This window comes from Phyllobates terribilis, unplaced genomic scaffold (assembly GCF_046119375.1).
Source record: "Phyllobates terribilis strain yellow unplaced genomic scaffold, ASM4611937v1 Scaffold_726__1_contigs__length_752350, whole genome shotgun sequence".
NCBI lineage: Eukaryota > Metazoa > Chordata > Amphibia > Anura > Dendrobatidae > Phyllobates > Phyllobates terribilis.
The window spans coordinates 160538-180419 of NW_027363486.1; the positions used below are offsets into that span (position 1 = coordinate 160538).

Consider the following 19882-nt stretch of genomic DNA (forward strand, 5'->3'; position numbering starts at 1 on the left):
GCACAACCCACGTGTGTGTGTATATATATATATATACACACACACACACACACACTTGTCTCCTGCACATTGCACTCCTGAATCCAAATATGTACCTCTACATTAATATACAATCAGCCACACAACATTAAAAATATAAAGAGATAAGCTTTGTACCCCCTCCCCCCATTAAATATAATTTCCGGCGAACCAATAAATATAAATTAATCAGTTTCTGTGACATTCCCCCAAGTAATTTCCAGGCTATGTGCACATGTTGCAGCAAATTCGCAACGATTTACTGTACCAGCAAATTGATTGAGAATCCTGAAGTCTTATGCACACGCTGCATATTTTTTCCTGCAAAAACGCTGCGGAAACGCATTAAAAACGCATCGTGGGCACACAGCCTTACAGGAGAAGCCATGCTCATGTTCTGAGTGTGGGAAATGTTTCAAAAGTAAATCAAATTTAAGAGCTCACGAGAGAATTCACACAGGGGAAAAACCATTCTCATGCTCTGAATGTGGGAAATGTTTCATCCAGATTTCTAATCTTGCTGTTCATCAAAAAATTCATAGAAAGGAGAAACCATATTCATGTTCAGAATGTGGGAAAAGTTTCAGAATTAAGTCAAATCTCAGAGGTCATGAGAGAATTCACACAGGGGAGAAGCCATTTTCTTGTACTGCTTGTGGCAAATGTTTTGTAACCAAATCAGAGCTCAGGGACCATTACAGGATTCACACGGGAGAGAGGCCATTTTTATGTTTTCAGTGTGGTAAATGTTTTAAGACAAATTCACATCTCAGAGGCCATCAGAAAACTCACACTGGTGAGAAGCCTTTTCCATGTTCTGTACGTGGGAAATGTTTTACAACCAAAGCAAGTCTCAAAACCCACAAGAGACTTCACACCACCGAGACTCTGTTCTCATCAAACCTTGCTCAGCCTGATAGCTTTCACATGGGTCAAAACTAATTTTCTTGTCTGAAGTATGTTTATTAATAAAGGTGAAATGCTGCTTGCACATTCTGGATGGGAAATGTTTTACACAGATTCGCTACTTTAGGAAAAAAACTTTTTTTTGGACTTTTAAGACAGACAAGTATACATCATGAACATTTATGAAGGGTATAAAAGAACAATGGTAACAACTCCATCATTGAACTACCAGGTTGTTCAAATATTATAATATACACAATTCATGGAAAAAAGGTAGTGTGTACACCCTAAACAGGTGTACATTTTACATTACTATCCCATTTATTACCATACTGAACACTACCAATAATGGACTAAATAAACCCCATCGTTAAATAGGTGCGGAAAACACATAGAGAACAAAAAACGATAGAAGGGGCCACTGGATTTGAGAATTTATATCAAAGTTTATTAACAATAAATAGTCACACAATAGGGGTAAGTGCAAGTACAATAGGATAGACTAAAAAAGCCATAAAAGCAGCCCACTCCACATGGCAGTCATCATACTAAGCCCCATATTATATATACTTCCGTCATAAATTTAAGACATAGAAAAGCAGAGAGAATGCCACCATGGGGAACATAACAAGTGACAACTCTATGCCAGATACACAAAGTGATGTCTTAGTGCCCTTATAGCATATAGAGGGTGAAAAAAATGCTCATAAACATTAACATATACATTATCCCCAGAGCATTCACCATATACATATACATACCAGGGTAAATCGACCCAGGTCATGGAATAATCCGGGGGCAACCAGGAAATAAGGAGCCTAATAGGTGAGCGCACACGTGGAGCGGGATGCCCCATTCCATGACCTGGGTCGATTTACCCTGGTATGTATATGCATATGGTGAATGCTCTGGGGATAATATGGGGCTTAGTATGATGACTGCCATGTGGAGTGGGCTGTTTTTATGGCTTTTTTAGTCTATCCTATTGTACTTGCACTTACCCCTATTGTGTGACTATTTATTGTTAATAAACTTTGATATAAATTCTCAAATCCAGTGGCCCCTTCTATCGTTTTTTGTTCTCTATGTGTTTTCTGTTCAAATATTAGAATATTGCTAAAGATAGTTCATGAGAAACAAAAAGCCAAGCAAGGAAAAAAAAAGAAAAACAAGGAAAGAGGGAGGAGGAGAAAGAGAAAAGAGGGAAAAGTGTTACATTTTAAGTTATGTGCAAGTACCTTTCAGTTGAGCTAGTGAGAAAATAACCTGGTAACTGCTGTGCTGTTACCCATCAGCGAGAGCGAAGAAATGTCAGAAGTGTCTAAGACTTCAGCAACAAGTTCTTCCATATGGGTCATCTCGACAATGTATTTTGAGATGGAAGGGGCTATTATTTGCTTCCACTATCTAGGGACGAATTGTGTTGCTGACGTTAATAAGTGCTGTAACAAATCTTTTTAAAGCAGGAGGCGCCTATACATAATAAAGGTGATTGCCATTGAAGTTTGGACTATTGAATGGGTGACTCTGCTATCTAGGTTTAAAAGCCAAATATAGCTGAAATTTAGCAAGTTTAATCATTGTTCTGTCTGCATAGCCCAAACAATATCACCAACATGCCTAATGCATATTAAAACGCCGCCCGGTATCAACCCAATCAGGTTTGGCTGCCCTTACTGTATAGCAATAATAAATGACATTGTCTTTTGTTTGATATTAACCATTACGCTGATCAAACACATTTAAAGTGAATCTGTCAGCAGATTTTTGAAGACAGCATGCTGTAGGGGTTAAAACACAGATTTCAGTGATGCCTCTCTTATCAAGCTCTGTGGTTTTGTTTGCTTGCAATGCTTGTTTTAGCACCAGGAGCTTATCATTGCTGGACCAAGCAGCACATGCATGCTAGTCCAACACGCCTCATCCTGTGATAGGCACCTCACTGTCTATGGACATTGTATATACAGAGCCAGGTGTGGGTAGGATTAGCTTCCAATCATTGCCAGCCAACAAAACTACAGAGCTTGATAAGAGAGGCATTGCTGAAATCTGTGTTTTATTCCCTACCTCATGCTTTCTTCAGATTACATAGAAAATACCTGCTGACAAATTCCCTTTAAGGCCCTTATAACGGCCATCTTGGTCCTCCAATGAAGTTGTGAGAACCGCAATTTCATCCTATACAGTAATACAGTAATAGCGATCGAATGGTTCATGTATACTAAGGGGATGTAAAAATGAAAGATAAAATTAATCCGTTACACGCCAAAAAGAGAATAAAAATTGAAATTCCAGAATTGTGTTTTTTTCAGCTGCACTTTCCCCGCAAACTGAAATAAAAAGTGATCAAAACATCATATGTTACCTAAAATGTATAGAATAAAAACTTCAGCTTAGCATGAAAAACCCAGCTCCAGACAGAAAAATAAAAAAGCTGCGGTCTCCGAAAACGGCAACAGAAACAAAAATTATTGTCACAAGTTTCAGAATTTTTTCATCACTAAAATAACACAGAATTGCCATAAATCGTACTGATCTGGAGAGTCATATTGGCAAGTTATTTTAACCACAAAATGAATAAAAAGAAAACTCCAAAAACAATGGTGGAATCTGTACTAGGAATTTTTTTAAGTTCTACAGTAAATTGAATGGTAAAATAAATGTTGTTACTGAAATCTGCAACTACTTCCACAAAAAGCCCTCATATGGCTATGCTAATAGAAAAATAACAAAAGGTATGGCTCTTTGAAGAAGGGGAGAAAAAGTTAAAAGCACAAAAACAAAAAAATTACTGGGTCATTAAGGGGTTATGTACCAAGGTGAAATCCTTAAAAGCCTAAATGTTAGTACTTCTATTCATTAACATATCATAAGAAATAAGAATGTCAGTTAAAGGGAACCTGTCACCTGATTCATGCTGCCCAAATAACAGGCACCATGATTCAGAGGCGGACGGCAGGATTGCAGCCAGGTATTTTTTACACTGAAACATAGAGCGACTGACTATAAGGGAAGAGCAGACCTGTCCGGCATCGCCCCCAGCCAGTTTAGCTCCAGGTGATTGACATGTCTCTCCCTACATACACATATACCAGAGACCTACCGAGATTTTCATACCATAAATCCCAGAACTGCCACGAAGTTGCCCACATCTCCCACAAAAAAGGTGCAGCGGCCCCCATGGACAGGAGCGGAGCCATAGAGGACAGGTACCAGCATGGACGTTACACATTCACATATCAGATACTTTTTCTAGATCACCAGCAATTGATAGACACATCTAGCATAAAAAATGTAAACCGGACATCATATAGGCCTCCTCGATATCCCCTCTAAGCCTCCTGTAGACCCCAATAAAGGTATGTTTTCTGTTATTTAAGTAGAAAAAATAGTTTCATTCACTGGCTCATAATTTAGAAAATAAGATCTAGTGTACAGTTCTTCAATGGTTGTTTCAGAGGGATGACTAATTTGTCTTTTGAGATGAACCTTTTGTCTGCATATACATTTTGCTATGTCTCTGCTGTTCAGAAGTAATAGCTAACATTGAGGTAGTCTGTGTCTACAGCACCCCTATACATCTAAAACTGGGTACCATGACTGGTATTTATCTAAGGCTGTGTGCCCACTATGCGTTTTTTAAGCATTTCCGCAGCGGCAATTCCACCGCTGAAACGCTTAAAAAACGCTTGGTAGAAGGCCTGCCATGTTCCCCAATAATAATCCGCATGTGCTGTGCACATGCTGCGGAAATTTCCTCTGCGGATTATCATTGCGGAAAAATCCGCAGCATGTCCATTATTTTAGTGGATACGCGGCGTTTTTGCTGCCATTGACTTGCATTGAATCGCTTAATATCCACATGACTACATGTGCATATGCTGATATTAAGCGATTCAATGCGTGGATGGTACCCGGGTCTGGAGAAGAGGAGACTCTCCTGCAGGCCCGGGTACCATAGTACCTGTAAAAAAAAGATTTTAATATAAAAAATAAACATTATACTCACCTTCTGATGGCCCCCGGTCTCCTTAGCGATGAGTCCTGGCTCCCCGGCAGCTCGCGGTGGTCTAAAAGGACCTTCTATGACGTCATTTAGTCATGTGACAGGTCACGCGACCGCTGACGGTCGCGTGACCTGTCACATGGCTAATTGACGTCATGGAAGGTCCTCTTAGACCAATGCGAGCTGCCGGGGAGCCAGGACTCATCGCTAAGGAGACCGGGGGCCATCAGAAGGTGAGTATAATGTTTATTTTTTACCATTCTTTTACTATAACTTGGTCACACTATATAAATCCATGCCGGTTGCATGGATTTATATAGTGTGACTTGTCAAGCACTTTTCCCTTGGAAAGTGCTTGACAACCCGCATGCGAAATCGCATGTAAAAAATGCTTCATTTACACTTGTCCCTGGCAGGAAAACACATATACAATCCGCATGTACAATCCGCATGTACAATCCGCATGCGTTTTTTCTGCCAGGGGAGATGCAGAAACGCTCAGGAAAAATCCGGAGCATTTCTGCATCGTGTGCACATAGCCTAATGCAAGGTACATCAGTTTGTACATATCATAACAAATGACAATGTCACTTGTTTGATATGAAGCATTATACTGGTCATATGCAATGTCTCAGAGGATTCAACCCCCAAAAGGTTTAATAGCTGTGGATAAGGCTGTGTGCACACGATGCGTTTTTAATGCATTTCCGCTGCGTTTCTGCAGCTGCGGAAACACCGCGGAAACGCATTAAAACGCATGGTAGAAGGGCAGCAATGTTCCCCAATGGAAATCCGCATGTGCTGTGCCCATGATGCGGATTTTTCCGCAGCGTAAACGCTGCGATCAAAAATCCGCAGCATGTCCATTAATTTTGCGGAAACGCTGCTTTTTCGCCGCCATTGACTTGCATTAGACCGCATGGATTACGCATCACTGTATATGTAGACGCGCATTCCATGCGTTCTAATGTGCGGATGGTACCCGTGTCTGGATGAGAGGACTCTCATCCAGACCCAGGTACCATTAAAAAAAAAAGAATAAAATAAAAAATAAAATAAAAAATATATATATACTTACCTTCCGGCGTCCCGCGCTGCGTCCTCCTGGCTTCCCGGGCACTTCGCTGTTGAATGCAGGACCTATGCTGACGTCAGAATCATGTGATGGGTCATGTGACGCTGACGTCGGCAGGTCCTTCAGTCTTACACTGCCGGCAGCCGGGACGGAGGGAAGCAGGACACCGGGGGCCATCGGAGGGTAAGTATATATTTATTTTTTGACATTCACACACTATATAAATCCATGCCGGTTGCATGGATTTATATAGTGTGAAGTTGACAAGCACTTTCCAAGTGATGCTAAAATCGCTTAGGAAGCGCTTGTCAACCCGCATGCGCAAATGAAAGTGAAGACCGCTTCATTTCCGCATGTGTCTGGCAGGAAAACGCATGTACAATCCGCATGCGTTTTTTCCTGCCAGGGAGATGCAGAAACGCTCAGGAAAAAATCCTGAGCATTTCTGCATCGTGTGCACATACCCTAAAACAACAGTTTTTTTCTAATAATCCCTTATACACAAGCTATCTGAATTAGTCTGATGGTGCATGTGTTGTAAATAGGGAGAGGGAAATAAGCTACTGCCATCCATCCCTAGCAGAAGGTTATTTCCATGGAGAAGAAAAGGAAATAAGGTCCAAGAAGTAAAACAGTTATGAAATTCAGTATGGCCAAACTTTTTTCATTAGCAAAGCTCAAACACTGGTCACATGCCTAATGCATGTCAAGGAGAACACCGCAGATCCCACTGCTGCCACAAATTTGTAGGAGATGCAACTCCGCTGCGTCCTACGAGTGATGGAGGAGGCCGTGGCTGTTTCCACTACTAGGCCTGTTATTGGGGAACTCACAGTAAGTGTATGGTATATACTCCAATTACAAAGCATGGAATATATATACACTGCTCAAAAAAATAAAGGGAACACTCAAATAACACATCCTAGATCTGAATGAATGAAAAATTCTCATTGAATACTTTGTTCTGTGCAAAGTTGAATGTGCTGACAACAAAATCACACAAAAATCATCAATGGAAATCAAATTTAAATTTATTAACCAATGGAGGCCTGGATTTGGAGTCACCCCCAAAATTAAAGTGGAAAAACATATTACAGGCTGATTCAACTTTGATGTAATGTCCTTAAAACAAGTCAAAATAAGGCTCAGTATTGTGTGTGGCCTCCACGTACCTGTATGACCTCCCTACAAAGCCTGGGCATGCTCCTGATGAGGTTGCGGATGGTCTCCTGTGGGATCTGCTACCAGACCTGGACTAAAGCATCCGCCAACTCCTGGACAGTCTGTGGTGCAACGTGACATTCGTCGATGGAGCGAGACATGATGTCCCAGATGTGCTCAATCGGATTCAGGTATGGGGAACGGGCAGGCCAATCCATAGCTTCAATGCCTTCATCTTGCAGGAACTGCTGACACACGCCAGCCACATGAGGTCTGGCATTGTCCTGCATTAGGAGAAACCCAGGGCCAACCGCACCAGCATATGGTCTCACAAGCGGTCTGAGGATCTCATCTCGGTACCTAATGGCAGTCAGGCTTCCTCTGGAGAGCACATGGAGGGCTGTGCGGCCCTCCAAAGAAATGCCACCCCACACCATTACTGACCCACTGCCAAACCGGTCATGCTGAAGGATGTTGCAGGCAGCAGATCGCTCACCACGGCGTCTCCAGACTCTGTCATGTCTGTCACATGTGCTCAGTGTGAACCTGCTTTCATCTGTGAAGCGCACAGGGCGCCAGTAGCGACTTTACCAATCCTGGTGTTCTGTGGCAAATGCCAAGCGTCCTGCACGGTGTTGGGCTGTGAGCACAACCCCCATCTGTGGACGTCGGGCCCTCATACCACCCTCATCGAGTGGGTTTCTAACCATTTGTGCAGATGTGGCACCCCGAGGTCTGGTTGCCACAGTGGCAGCAATGTCATGTCTGAGAGCAGGTGGGAGGTTCCCTGGTTGGGGACAATTAGCATGCAGCACCTCCTGCCTCAGTCCTGGGAGGGGAGAAATCTGCCCTTTATAAACTGGATCTGGGGCGGGGTTAGCTCAGAACAGTGAGAGTCCAGACAAGTTGCAGATAGGGACAGGTCAGCAGCAGGCTGAGGAGTCCCTGTAGGCAGAGGAGGAACACGAGGTCAGGAGAGGAACTAGAAGAGTTCGTCCTGGCCAGAGACTTGTAAAGCCGGACACTGGAGTCCGTGGCTGTGAGGGTTATAAGCCCAGCAGCAGAAAACCACCATGCAGGGGACTTCAAGGCCTCTGGCCCAAGGAAGCCCGGAGGCTCAGCCACATGAGAGGGACCACTACTACCCTGGAGGGGTGAGAAGTACGGAAGGCCCGAGTCGCCAGTCATACGAGTGAGAACAACACGGTACACTCAGAGACGTGGGCTACCAATACACTACAGCAGGATAGCCAAGAGAGAGTGAAGTCAGCACGGTAGGCCTACAAACTCCCCCTGACCAGCGGGATTTCCCAGTTGCTCTCAGACTGACCAGGCCTCCATTGTTAACCTGTATTCCGGACGGGTCCCTTAATACCACCAACAGTAAAGACCCTGAATTGCATGACAGACTCCGTGTGGTTACTGCTGCTCCTGCGCACCATCACCACCAACATCCCCATTTACTGCCCTGAGGCTATACTCCTCCCGTGGGGAGTTATACTACGCTCAGCTGCACCCACAACACCAGCCTCAGTGGTCTGCCCTGCAGCGGCGGTTCACTCTGACCACAATCCACGGGTGGCGTAGTCGGACATTCAGCATATAGACTGCCATTTGGTTTGACCACCCTGAGCCACGGACCGGGTCCCCGCCACGCAAGGATTACAACCCCCAGCATCCACAAAGGGTCCGGTTGCAGGTATCCCCACACACACACGGCCCAGGGGGCGCGTCACAGACACATGCACATTTGTGGCCTGCTGGAGGTCATTTTGCTGGGCTCTGGCAGTGCTCCTCCTGTTCCTTCTTGCACAAAGGCGGAGATAGCGGTCCTGCAGCTGGGTTGTTGCCCTCCTACGGCCCACTCCACGTCTCCTGGTGTACTGGCCTGTCTCTTGGTAGCGCCTCCAGCCTCTGGACACTACGCTGACAGACACAGCAAACCTTCTTGCCACAGCTCGCATTGATGTGCCATCCTGGATGAGCTGCATTACCTGAGCAACTTCTGTGGGTTGTAGAGTCCATCTCATGCTACCACGAGAGTGAAAGCACAGCCAACATTCAAAAGTGACCAAAACATCAGCCAGAAAGCATTGGTACTGAGATGTGGTCTGTGGTCCCCACATGCAGAACCACTCCTTTATTGAGTGTGTCTTGATAATTGCCAATAATTTCCATCTATTATCTATTCCATTTGCACAACAGCATGTGAAATTGATTGTCAATCATTGTTGCTTCCTAAGTGGACAGTTTGATTTCACAGAAGTTTGATCTACTTGGAGTTATATTCTGTTGTTTAAGTGTTCCCTTTATTTTTTTGAGCAGTGTATATATATATATAGGTAGCATATGGCTTGAGGGTTGTGGTTTACAGAACAAGAGTGTCAGGGTATTCCACAGCAACGATACCGGGGGGGATCACGCAATATCTCGGTGTTGCCGTCACGCCGTCAGGATTTCGTCAGGGACCCGCGAGCATACGGTCCCCACTACTCGTAGCGTATGGCATCACACCTCTGGATTCCAACGCATGGAATATGTGTTTACGCCCTCTGTACGGTCACTGTCAGCTTCACGATAGCCCGATTATAAATATTATTTGCTGCCACCACCGGCCGAGTTTGAAATATATTACAGGCCTGGCCGGACGCCTGTGTTCTGATAGCGTATGGCTTCGGGGAAGGGAACAATTACAGGAAAACAGAAACTATTAAATTTTATATTTAATCCAAAAGGGAGGCAGTGTTTAGGAAAAATATACAAGGGTTTTACAAATGGGACAGTACAATACATAAGCAGTTACACAAAATAATAAGAATTAAAGCAGAAACTTACTATACGATCGCTGAGACGATTCAATATAGCTGGAGGGGAGCTCTCCTCTGATTTGACTGTTATCGAACAGGATCCGTTGCATATAATAACTATATACTCCCGCAATGAATGTTATGCCAACCTCAGCAGACGATTTTATGCTGAAGGGAGAGACCTACCCACACCCCCCTGGGCCGACATCACAGGAGCAGGGCCCCACCCATCATGCTTTTATTAAAAACTCTAATTTCTGCGATAACTTTTCGCTCATTGATTGCAGAAGCTTGCAAACGACGGCATATTTTCCGTTATGATATGATCTTCGTTTAGAGACCACGCATGGCTGTTAATGTTGATGATTATGGCTTATAGCCAATAAAAACACAAAAGTCATTATCTCAATAAATTAAAATAATTAACAAAAACACCTGCAAAGGCTTCCTAAGCATTTAAAAAGGTCCCTTAGTCGGTTTCAGTAGGCTCCACAATCATGGGGAAGACTGCTGACTTGACAAATGTCCAGAATGCAGTCATTGACACACTCCACAAGGTTCCAGAATTTCAATTTTCATTTGGAAATCAAGGTCCTAGAGTCTGGAGGAAGAGTGGAGAGGCACACAAGCCAAGCTGCTTGAGGTCTAGTGTGAAGTTCCCACAATCAGTGATGGTTTGGGGAGCCATGTCATCTGCTGGTGTAGGTCCACTGTGTAAAAGTAAAGAGATAATTAGTAGCTTTATACAGTGGGTAAACCTAAACCTAAACCTTTATGGATATAATATTGTATTGGACCCCAGGATATGTTAAAATCCAGCTTATTTTTACTTTGGGTAGATTGGCTAAAATATAAAAAAAAAGTATGGTAACTAGTTGGATAATTTAATGTATATGTTATGGGCATGTCCATTCATGAACATCTTTTGGAAAGATATATTGGATATATGTGGACCAATTGTGTATCATTAACCTCTTCCCAACATTTGAAGTACAAGTATGTAATAACGTAATAATCAGGAAGGAATACACACACTGTGACTCACTTATCTCATGGTGAACATGTGGGCACAGGAGCAATGCCCGCAAGATCACTGCTAGACGAATTCTGTTTGGGAGTTAGCATATTGCATACTTGACCCCCATTGCCAGCACAGACACTGGCGAATCCTGGCATCGCATTGTGTACTACAAACTTGTCATTTTAGTCCAGACAACCTCTTTAAATAACATTCGAGCTTCTGTAGCATCAGCCAGGGTCGGTGCCCGCATCAATCGTGGTTGTTTAAATGGCGCGTTCAATAGTGCCCATCGCATGTACAGTGCTCAGTATAAATGAGTACACCCCTTTTAAAAAGTGAGATATTAAGATGCCACACCAGTGGTTTTTCTATTTCACCGCTAGAGTGGCGTCACTAATGTAAATTTCCTTCCCTAGTAATTTACTAGGGCAGGCTCCATCTTCTTCTGTTATCAGCACCGCTCTGGTGGTCTTCTGCCGATTGGGACCTGCCGGATCGCTCCAGTGTTTTCCAGTGAGGTCACTACTCAATATAAGTCCATGAGAGTCAGAACGAGGGTCTCATAGACTTAAACTGAGAGCTTGTGATCGTTACCTCTGACTTCTGGTCAGTTGGGAGCTGCAGTCAAAAGAAGGCGGCGTGGGACTGGAGCGTCGCCAGAAGGAACAGAAGACGGTGGCTGGTAAGGATATTACTAGGGTGAGGGAACTTACATTATTGATACCACTCTAGCACTGAAATAAAAACAAAATTGCTGGCGTGGTGCTTTAGTCAATATCTCACTAAACGCAAGAACAAAGACTTAGTTTCATAGAACATTTTTTTGACCCATAACATATAAGTATGGTTAGTAATATAACTTTCATTACAAAATCAGTTTTACTCATATTAGTTGATGCAGAAATGAGTACACCCCACATCAAAAACTACTACATCTAGTATTTAGTATGACCTCCATGAATTTTATGCGCAGCACCAAGTCCTCTAGGCGTGGAATGAACAAGTTGGCGATATATTGCATAATTCATTATCTTTTTCCATTCTTCAAAAACCTAGGGCAGTATGAATCAGAGCCTGGCTGCACTGTTGCAGCCAAATATGTCTTACTGTGAAATGCTGGGTTTTTTTCTTCGAGACAACATAGAAAAGTCAGCTGGGGAATATACCAAGAGGCACGACTAGTCCAGCATGGCTCCCAGCTTCTCCCTGTGTGATTGACAGCTCTCTCCCTATATGCACACATGGGAGAGACCTGTCAATCAACAGAAGCTGGTCGGGAGCCATACTGGATTGGTTACATCTGTCCCTATAGTCCCCAGCTGACTTTTTGATCTAGGTTTTCTCTAGAACGCTGCATCATTTCACAGTAAAACATTGCGCAGCCAGACTCTGATATATGCTGCCTGTGCTTTGTGCAGCATGAATATAGTGGCAGGTTCCCATTAAGTGATATATGTTTACAACCCACAAATAAGACAGAAAACTGTTTTCACTGTAAATTAATAATTACAGTCGCAATAATTTGTACAAGTTTCTCCAGCTTCAAAAAAAGTCACCCATGTTTCCATTCTTTTTTTATTGACAGGGAAAATAAGTGCCCTATTTTACAGACTATCTTGGAATTTCTGGACGGTTAGCAAACCTGATAGTGTTATGTAAGTTGGAACTCCACTTATCAATTACGGGTGAAGAAATCAAATAGGCAAATGCCTCTTCAGAGAGGAAGAGGACTTGAACTCTATAGCGCCACCTGTTGGAAACAGCAATCCTACAAGTCACTATCGACCCTTTAACGAGCCTTGTAATATGACTTAGGATAAAAGCCAAATCAGAACCTCAATTTGCAGACCCGGTGTTTCGGGGTATTGCTCCTTGTCAGTGCAAAGTATGAGAACTGATATGACTAGGTGAGAGGCTCTGGACTGAGGTCTAATGGGTAATGTTTCTCCTTGTGGAGAGTGACATACCGGCTCTGGCATGCTAAGGTTAGGAGGCTTATTCGCCATGCAATGCTCCTCTGGGAAATTAAACATGCAAAGAAAATTGAGAAGAAAAGGGCTAGACCTCAGTAGCGTCACTTGTTGGAAGCAGCGATCCTACAAGTCACTATTGACCATGTAACCAGCCTTGCCTTGTGTGAAGAAATTTGCGTTTTTGATGTCTACTTTAGATGAAAGAAAAGTGGATTTCACATACTCGACCCTGTGATCTGCCAGTAATGAGTGTTGAGTTGTGAGATATTATATTGATTTTATTGTCTTCAGAAAGCGCTTTGTTGTGGACTTGATCTTTGTGGGCTTTCATCCATGCTAAAGATTCCTGGACATTACAATTTGTGCATAATTAAGGGATCTTCTCCTGCTTGATTGGACATTGTGGTTGCACAGACGCGACAGCAGCCTGGGCAGTAGAGTTATATCATGCATGGGTCCTATTGTGAATTATTAGGAGCCGTGCAGAATACTTGCTGAGCGTGTTATATTTGCCTGGAGAACTGTACTGTCCATGCACCTGAATCCCTCCACAGCCGACGTCAGATCACGTGGAAGAGTATTTATTATTTATTTTTAGAGCCCCATTGGTTCAGTGGTGCTGTACATGTGAAAACTATCCCAAGAGGTTCATGTCTCTCCTGGCTGTGACGCGATCGCTGGAAGAGACAGTGCCGACACCGCTGGAACAGCATCGGCGGTGAGTAAAACTGTTGGCAATTTAAAATGGGGAAACTGTGATTGAGAAGACGTAACAAGTCATGGTGTCTTCAGCAGTCCTTGAAATAAAGAAGTTCTGGAAAGTTCTGCCTCATGTTTATGACGCGCCCCCTGGGTCGTGGGGTACTCGGTGCCGGGCCGGTCGTTGCTAATGACTCGCCCCCTGAGCCGTGGGGCACGCGGATCCGGGCGATAGGGGAACGATGGGGGTAGTAGTGGCGGCCCGGTCCCGCGGCTCAGGGTGGTCAGGCCAATGGTAGTCTGCTACGTGCTTCAGATAATGTCCGACTACGCCACCAGTGGATTGCGGTTATTAGGAACCGCCGCTGCAAGGCAGTCCGCCGGGTCTGATGACGTGTGCAGCTGGAATGGTGTGACTCCCCACGGGAAGAGTGCGGCCCCAGGGCAGTGTAGTGGATGTTGGGAGTGATGGTGGTGAGAGTCCCAGTACCGGTAGTGCTGGAGGCGCGAAGGAGCACACAGACAACAAGTTACAGTCCAGGGTCTTTACTCACAGTTCATTTGTTCCGGGTCACTACTGTCAGCAGTGACCGCCCAAGCCGTGCTGCGTCCACCAGGTGTGGGGCTCGGTCAACTCCCAGGCAGTTCAGGGGCATGGCACAGGACCCCCTTTAATCCTTTCTCTGGCCTGCCTCACCAGTGACCTACTTTTGTCCAGCTACCGCGGACTTGTGCGGTTAAACGTGGGCCCCGTCCTCCGCTGTCCTATATGGTGCCTTCCTAGCAGGTTTGATGAGGTGTCGCACCAATAGATGATCACGACGACCAGTCTTTGGCTGAGGGTAGTTTCTCCTCCACCAACTTGGGATCCGGTACCCTTAATCTGCCTGACCCTTCACCCTGTATTCTCGTGGGTTCTTAGGGTCCCTTCCACCTTCTTGTTCCTGAGCCCTTCTGTTTCTCTGTCTCTTCTTCTCTTTCTCTGTTCCTTTCTGTTCCTTTCTCGTGGAGCTGGGATGAGACTTAATCACAGCTCCCTTTCACCTCCTCTCTCTCTCTTCTCCGGCCTCTCTCTAGGCCCGCTCCTGAGTGGAGCTCCTACAGAGCCTCCACTCCCGGTCTTCTCCTCTGACTGAACGAACCTAGATCTAAGATGGTGCCCACCTTTTATACCTCCCTCTGACCATGAGCCCAGGTGACCAGCAACCAATGGGCTCCTTCCTACGCTCAGGAACCAACCCCTATCTGCCCCTACAGCACTGGGTGTTCCACCCCCCTCCCCACTCCCGACAGGGACATAGTCGGTCGTGCCTGCACTTCTGTCTAGTGGGAGCACCGTTGAGCTGTCCCTCGGAAATGGGGTGTGTGTGCTGTATGCAGCTAACTGAGCCCTGGTCCACACTCCATCCTTACCTGGGAGTGGAATATCACACCTCTGGGCTGAGGTGCAATACCCCTGTAGCGGCCGAACCCTCGGGGCGCTACATTCCCCCCTGGTAAAGCACAGCACGTCCTCGGGCTGGAAAAGAGCAAAAACAGTTAATTACAGGACATGCAAACTTTTTAAAACTTTTCACATCAGAAAACAGGCAACATGGTTCAATTCCCTTTATGGGAAACGCTTTTCTTTTCTTGTCACACTATTATAAAACGCTTACTAATACTTCTGGAACTCTTTTGACATATAAACACTATTAGAAAACATTCACATTACTATCTAGCAGCATATAAAAACTTTTCATATAAAACATTTGCAGAAAAACATTTTTACAACACATTCTTGGATCCTGGCGGCGGTGCAACTTGCGACCAGGTGTGCACTCTTCTTGTAAGTGCAGGAATTTTGGCAAACTTGTAAACACGAGGGACTTGCTGTCCCGAGGTAGACGTGGTAGTCTTTTTATAAAACCAGTAGGGGGCGCTTTAGGAAGCGCAACTATTTACAAGGGATTGACCGCTCTCAGTCCTCGGCCAGTTTTGGGAAGGGAATGGCTGCTCACAGTCCTCAGCCTGGTAGGGGATGAGGGGATAACGTTCACATAGTTCCATAACAGCAATCAGTTCTCTGTACCCTGACGGGTAACTATGTACACAGGTACTTTGCTACTTACTAGTAGCGGTGTCCTCCATATGCTCCTTCTTCCTCCTCATATGGTTCTTCAGACCCGTCCGGGTCCTCTTGGCTCTCCTCATAGCCGCGGTATTGTAGCTCCTCCTCAGTGAGCCGATGAACATGTAGGGCGTATGGTCCTTTTGCACCTACGTGGCGGGTAAAGGCGACCACATCACCAGGGTACAAGTCACGGCCACGATGTCCCTCAGGTAGATGACTCTCAACGTCCCTGCGGGTCACAAAGACGTCGCCTGCGGTTTCTGGGCCCCTGATGAACCCCCAGCCGTTCTCCATGTGGAATTTGACTATGGTCCCGGTGATTCGGGGAGCACGGGCTGCTCGGGGGTCTTGGCGGGCCTTGCATTTTTGTTCAGCACTCTGGGCCTGGAGCCGTTCCTCTCTGACGCGCCTCTCTCGTCGCTCCCGCTCAAAGGTCGCCAGTTGCTGATGACAGGCCTCCAGACGACGGACCGCGTCTGCCCGGTCTCTTGAGAGAACCCCATCAAGTTCTCGCTGGTGGGGGTGGGGTCCCACGCAAATTGGACGTCCTCCAGTGGGGGTAGGGTGACCTCTACGGGTTCTGGAGCCGGTATCAGAGGCTCGCGCGGGGGCTGGGCCTTCCATGGCTGATTGCCGGTCACTTCCGCCGGCCACTCCAGCGGCAGTCCATCCGGACCGGTATGATGTGCCAATAGGTCCACGCCCAGCGATGGTATAGTGGGGGGACCTGATCTGGGAGCAGCGCCCGGGGGCACTCGGCCTTGCGACCAGGCCGGGGGTCTTTTGGCTGCGCTAGGTGGCAGTCCCATCCGGGACAGGGGCGCAGGCTTAGCGATGGCGCCCGGGTCATCCAGGCCTTGCGACCGGGCCGATGATGATTCTTGCTTTACGGCGCCCGGGGTCAAGGGGCGTGGCGCCGGGCGGGGCGTGGCCGCGGCGCTCGCCGCTTGAGGCCTAGCTGGGAGCAGTGGCGGCGCGGCAACAGGTGCGGTGAGTGGGGCTTCTGGTGCTGCGACGGGAGGCTGGGGCAGGCTTGTGGGTGCTGGGCTTGGGGTGGTGACGTCCCCTTCACTTGCCTCAGTCCTCGTGGCTCCCTCCGCGGCGTCGCCTCCGGTCCTCTCTCCTCCTGCGCCGTCCTCAGAGGCAGGCAAACTCCGGGGTGCAGTTGAGGCCTGTCGCTGGTGGGTCTCGGCCTGCCGGGCCAGTTCCTCTCTCCACTCAGTGAGTGCACCCCGCTGCGCCCGGACCATCCTCCGCTCCAGGTCCTCCAGTGCAGCTTGCGCACGCTCCGGGTCTCTGCGCTAGGACTTCTGCTAGGCTGCAGAGCGGTCCGGCCTGCAGCAGGCTTCGGGCCAGGAGGCTGGTGCTGCTGAGGACGTCCATCCCCAGGTGCGGTCTGTCTGGACTGATCCAGACCACCCCCTGCCCCGCAGTTTTCTTCTCTTTCCGCCCCCATGGGGGATGGTCCTGGGGCATTCTGCTGACAATCACTCTCAGGGGCAGCCCCCCCACGTTGACAGACATTTCCACAGCCGTGCTCATGGTTGTTTGGGGCGGGCTTCCTCTTTGGCGCCATTCTGGGACCCGGCCCACGATGGGAGGCGGCCTCCTGTGGTCTTTTGGCGCGCACATTATGGCGCTCGTTCTTCTGGGGCGGGCGCCATCTTTAGTACAGTGAAACAGTCTCTTTTCAGGAGCGCAGTATCCGTGGTTAGCGGGCACGAAATCCTGCCGACTACGCCAAAGCTGACTCGCCCCCTGAGCCGTGGGGCACGCGGATCCGGGCGATAGGGGAACGATGGGGGTAGTAGTGGCGGCCCGGTCCCGCGGCTCAGGGTGGTCAGACCAATGGTAGTCTGCTATGTGCTTCAGATAATGTCCGACTACGCCACCCGTGGATTGCGGTTATTAGGAACCGCCACTGCAAGGCAGTCCGCCGGGGCTGATGACGTGTGCAGCTGGAATGGTGTGACTCCCCACGGGAAGAGTGCGGCCCCAGGGCAGTGTAGTGGATGTTGGGAGTGATGGTGGTGAGAGTCCCAGTACCGGTAGTGCTGGAGGCGCGAAGGAGCACACAGACAACAAGTTACAGTCCAGGGTCTTTACTCACAGTTCATTTGTTCCGGGTCACTTCTGTCAGCAGTGACCGCCCAAGCCGTGCTGCGTCCACCAGGTGTGGGGCTCGGTCAACTCCCAGGCAGTTCAGGAGCATGGCACAGGACCCCCTTTAATCCTTTCTCTGGCCTGCCTCACCAGTGACCCACTTTTGTCCAGCTACCGCGGACTTGTGCGGTTAAACGTGGGCCCCGTCCTCCGCTGTCCTATATGGTGCCTTCCTAGCAGGTTTGATGAGGTGTCGCACCAATAGATGATCACGACGACCGGTCTTTGGCTGAGGGTAGTTTCTCCTCCACCAACTTGGGATCCGGTACCCTTAATCTGCCTGACCCTTCACCCTGGATTCTCGTAGGTTCTTAGGGTCCCTTCCACCTTCTTGTTGCTGAGCCCTTCTGTTTCTCTGTCTCTTCTTCTCTTTCTCTGTTCCTTTCTGTTCCTTTCTCGTGGAGCTGGGATGAGACTTAATCACAGCTCCCTTTCACCTCCTCTCTCTCTCTTCTCCGGCCTCTCTCTAGGCCCGCTCCTGAGTGGAGCTCCTACAGAGCCTCCACTCCCGATCTTCTCCTCTGACTGAACGGACCTAGATCTAAGATGGTGCCCACCTTTTATACCTCCCTCTGACCATGAGCCCAGGTGACCAGCAACCAATGGGCTCCTTCCTACGCTCAGGAACCAACCCCTATCTGCCCCTACAGCACTGGGTGTTCCACCCCCCTCCCCACTCCCGACAGGGACATAGTCGGTCGTGCCTGCACTTCTGTCTAGTGGGAGCACCGTTGAGCTGTCCCTCGGAAATGGGGTGTGTGTGCTGTATGCAGCTAACTGAGCCCTGGTCCACACTCCATCCTTACCTGGGAGTGGAATATCACACCTCTGGGCTGAGGTGCAATACCCCTGTAGCGGCCGAACCCTCGGGGTGCTACACTAAGGGAGATGTCACAGTCATAGGCGGATTATAATGAGGGCAATCCGGGCGACCGCCCGGGGCCCCGAGCCGGCAGGGGGCCCGCGGCTCCAGGCGGGGTGTCTAATGCCGGATTGCCCTCATTATATGTGCGGGCCGCCGCGGCACATAGCGGTAGCAGTGGCGGGAGGGGGGGCCCGGACCGCTCCCCCAGCAGCGGCCGCCGCTACTTCTTCATTGGCCGGGCCAGCACTGCAGCAGTTAACTTCCCTGTGCTGGCCCGGCCGCGTCACTGCTAGGAGACACGGCCCTGTGCGCGGCTGTGTCTCCTAGCTGTGACGTCACGCAGTGCGCCCCGGCCTGCAATGCTGCACCGGAAAAGAGACAGAGCAGGCAGGAGGAATGGAGCCGGGGGATGGTGAGTGTGTGTGTGTGTGTGTGTGTGTGTGTGGGCAGATGTGTGTGAGGGCAGGTGTGTGTGTGTTTGTGGGCAGGTGTCTGTGTGGGCAGGTGTGTGTGGGCAGGTGTGTGTGTGTGTGGGCAGGTGTGTGTGTGTATATGTGTGTGTGTGTGTGTGTGTATATGTGTGTGTGTGTGTGGGCAGGTGGGCAGGTGTGTGTATATGTGTGTGTGTGTATATGTGTGTGTGTGTATATGTGTGTGTGTGTGTGTGTGTGTGTGTTTGTGGTCAGGTGTGTGTGTGTGTGTGTGTGTGTGTGTGTGTGTGGCCAGCTCCCCAGAATACCAAAGCTAGGGTGGGTGCCCGCGAGCCCTGGTGGTGGTCATAACTGCGGCCACCCAGGGGCAATACTCCATAACAACAATCCCCTGAGGTGGTGTAGGATGTAAGGACCTATTCACACTGCATTCAGCGCTGCATTCAGGTCTTTACACAAGGCTTACAACTGAATCCCTGAAATTCAGGATTGTGCTGTCTGAAATGAGACATCTGAAAGCAGAGAAAATGGAGCCTAAAGATTCAGACTTTAGCCTCGGTTTGCCTTTGTTCAAATCAATGGCTATGTCAAGGCCCATCTGAATGCCATTTTTCAGGGATTTAGATAGAAGCCTGGAAAGAGGA

General features: G+C 47.8%; 1 protein-coding gene across 1 annotated transcript in view; it reads right to left on the reverse strand.

Moving 5' to 3' along the window:
- Window positions 1-10247: 10247 nt before the first annotated feature.
- The window catches only part of LOC141236829 (gastrula zinc finger protein XlCGF53.1-like), a 162539-nt gene continuing 152904 nt past the window's right edge, over window positions 10248-19882 (reverse strand). Inside the window, exon 8 of the mRNA XM_073668289.1 lies at window positions 10248-10345. Coding sequence (XP_073524390.1) covers window positions 10248-10345 — 98 coding nt within the window. The remainder of the gene's footprint in view (window positions 10346-19882) is intronic.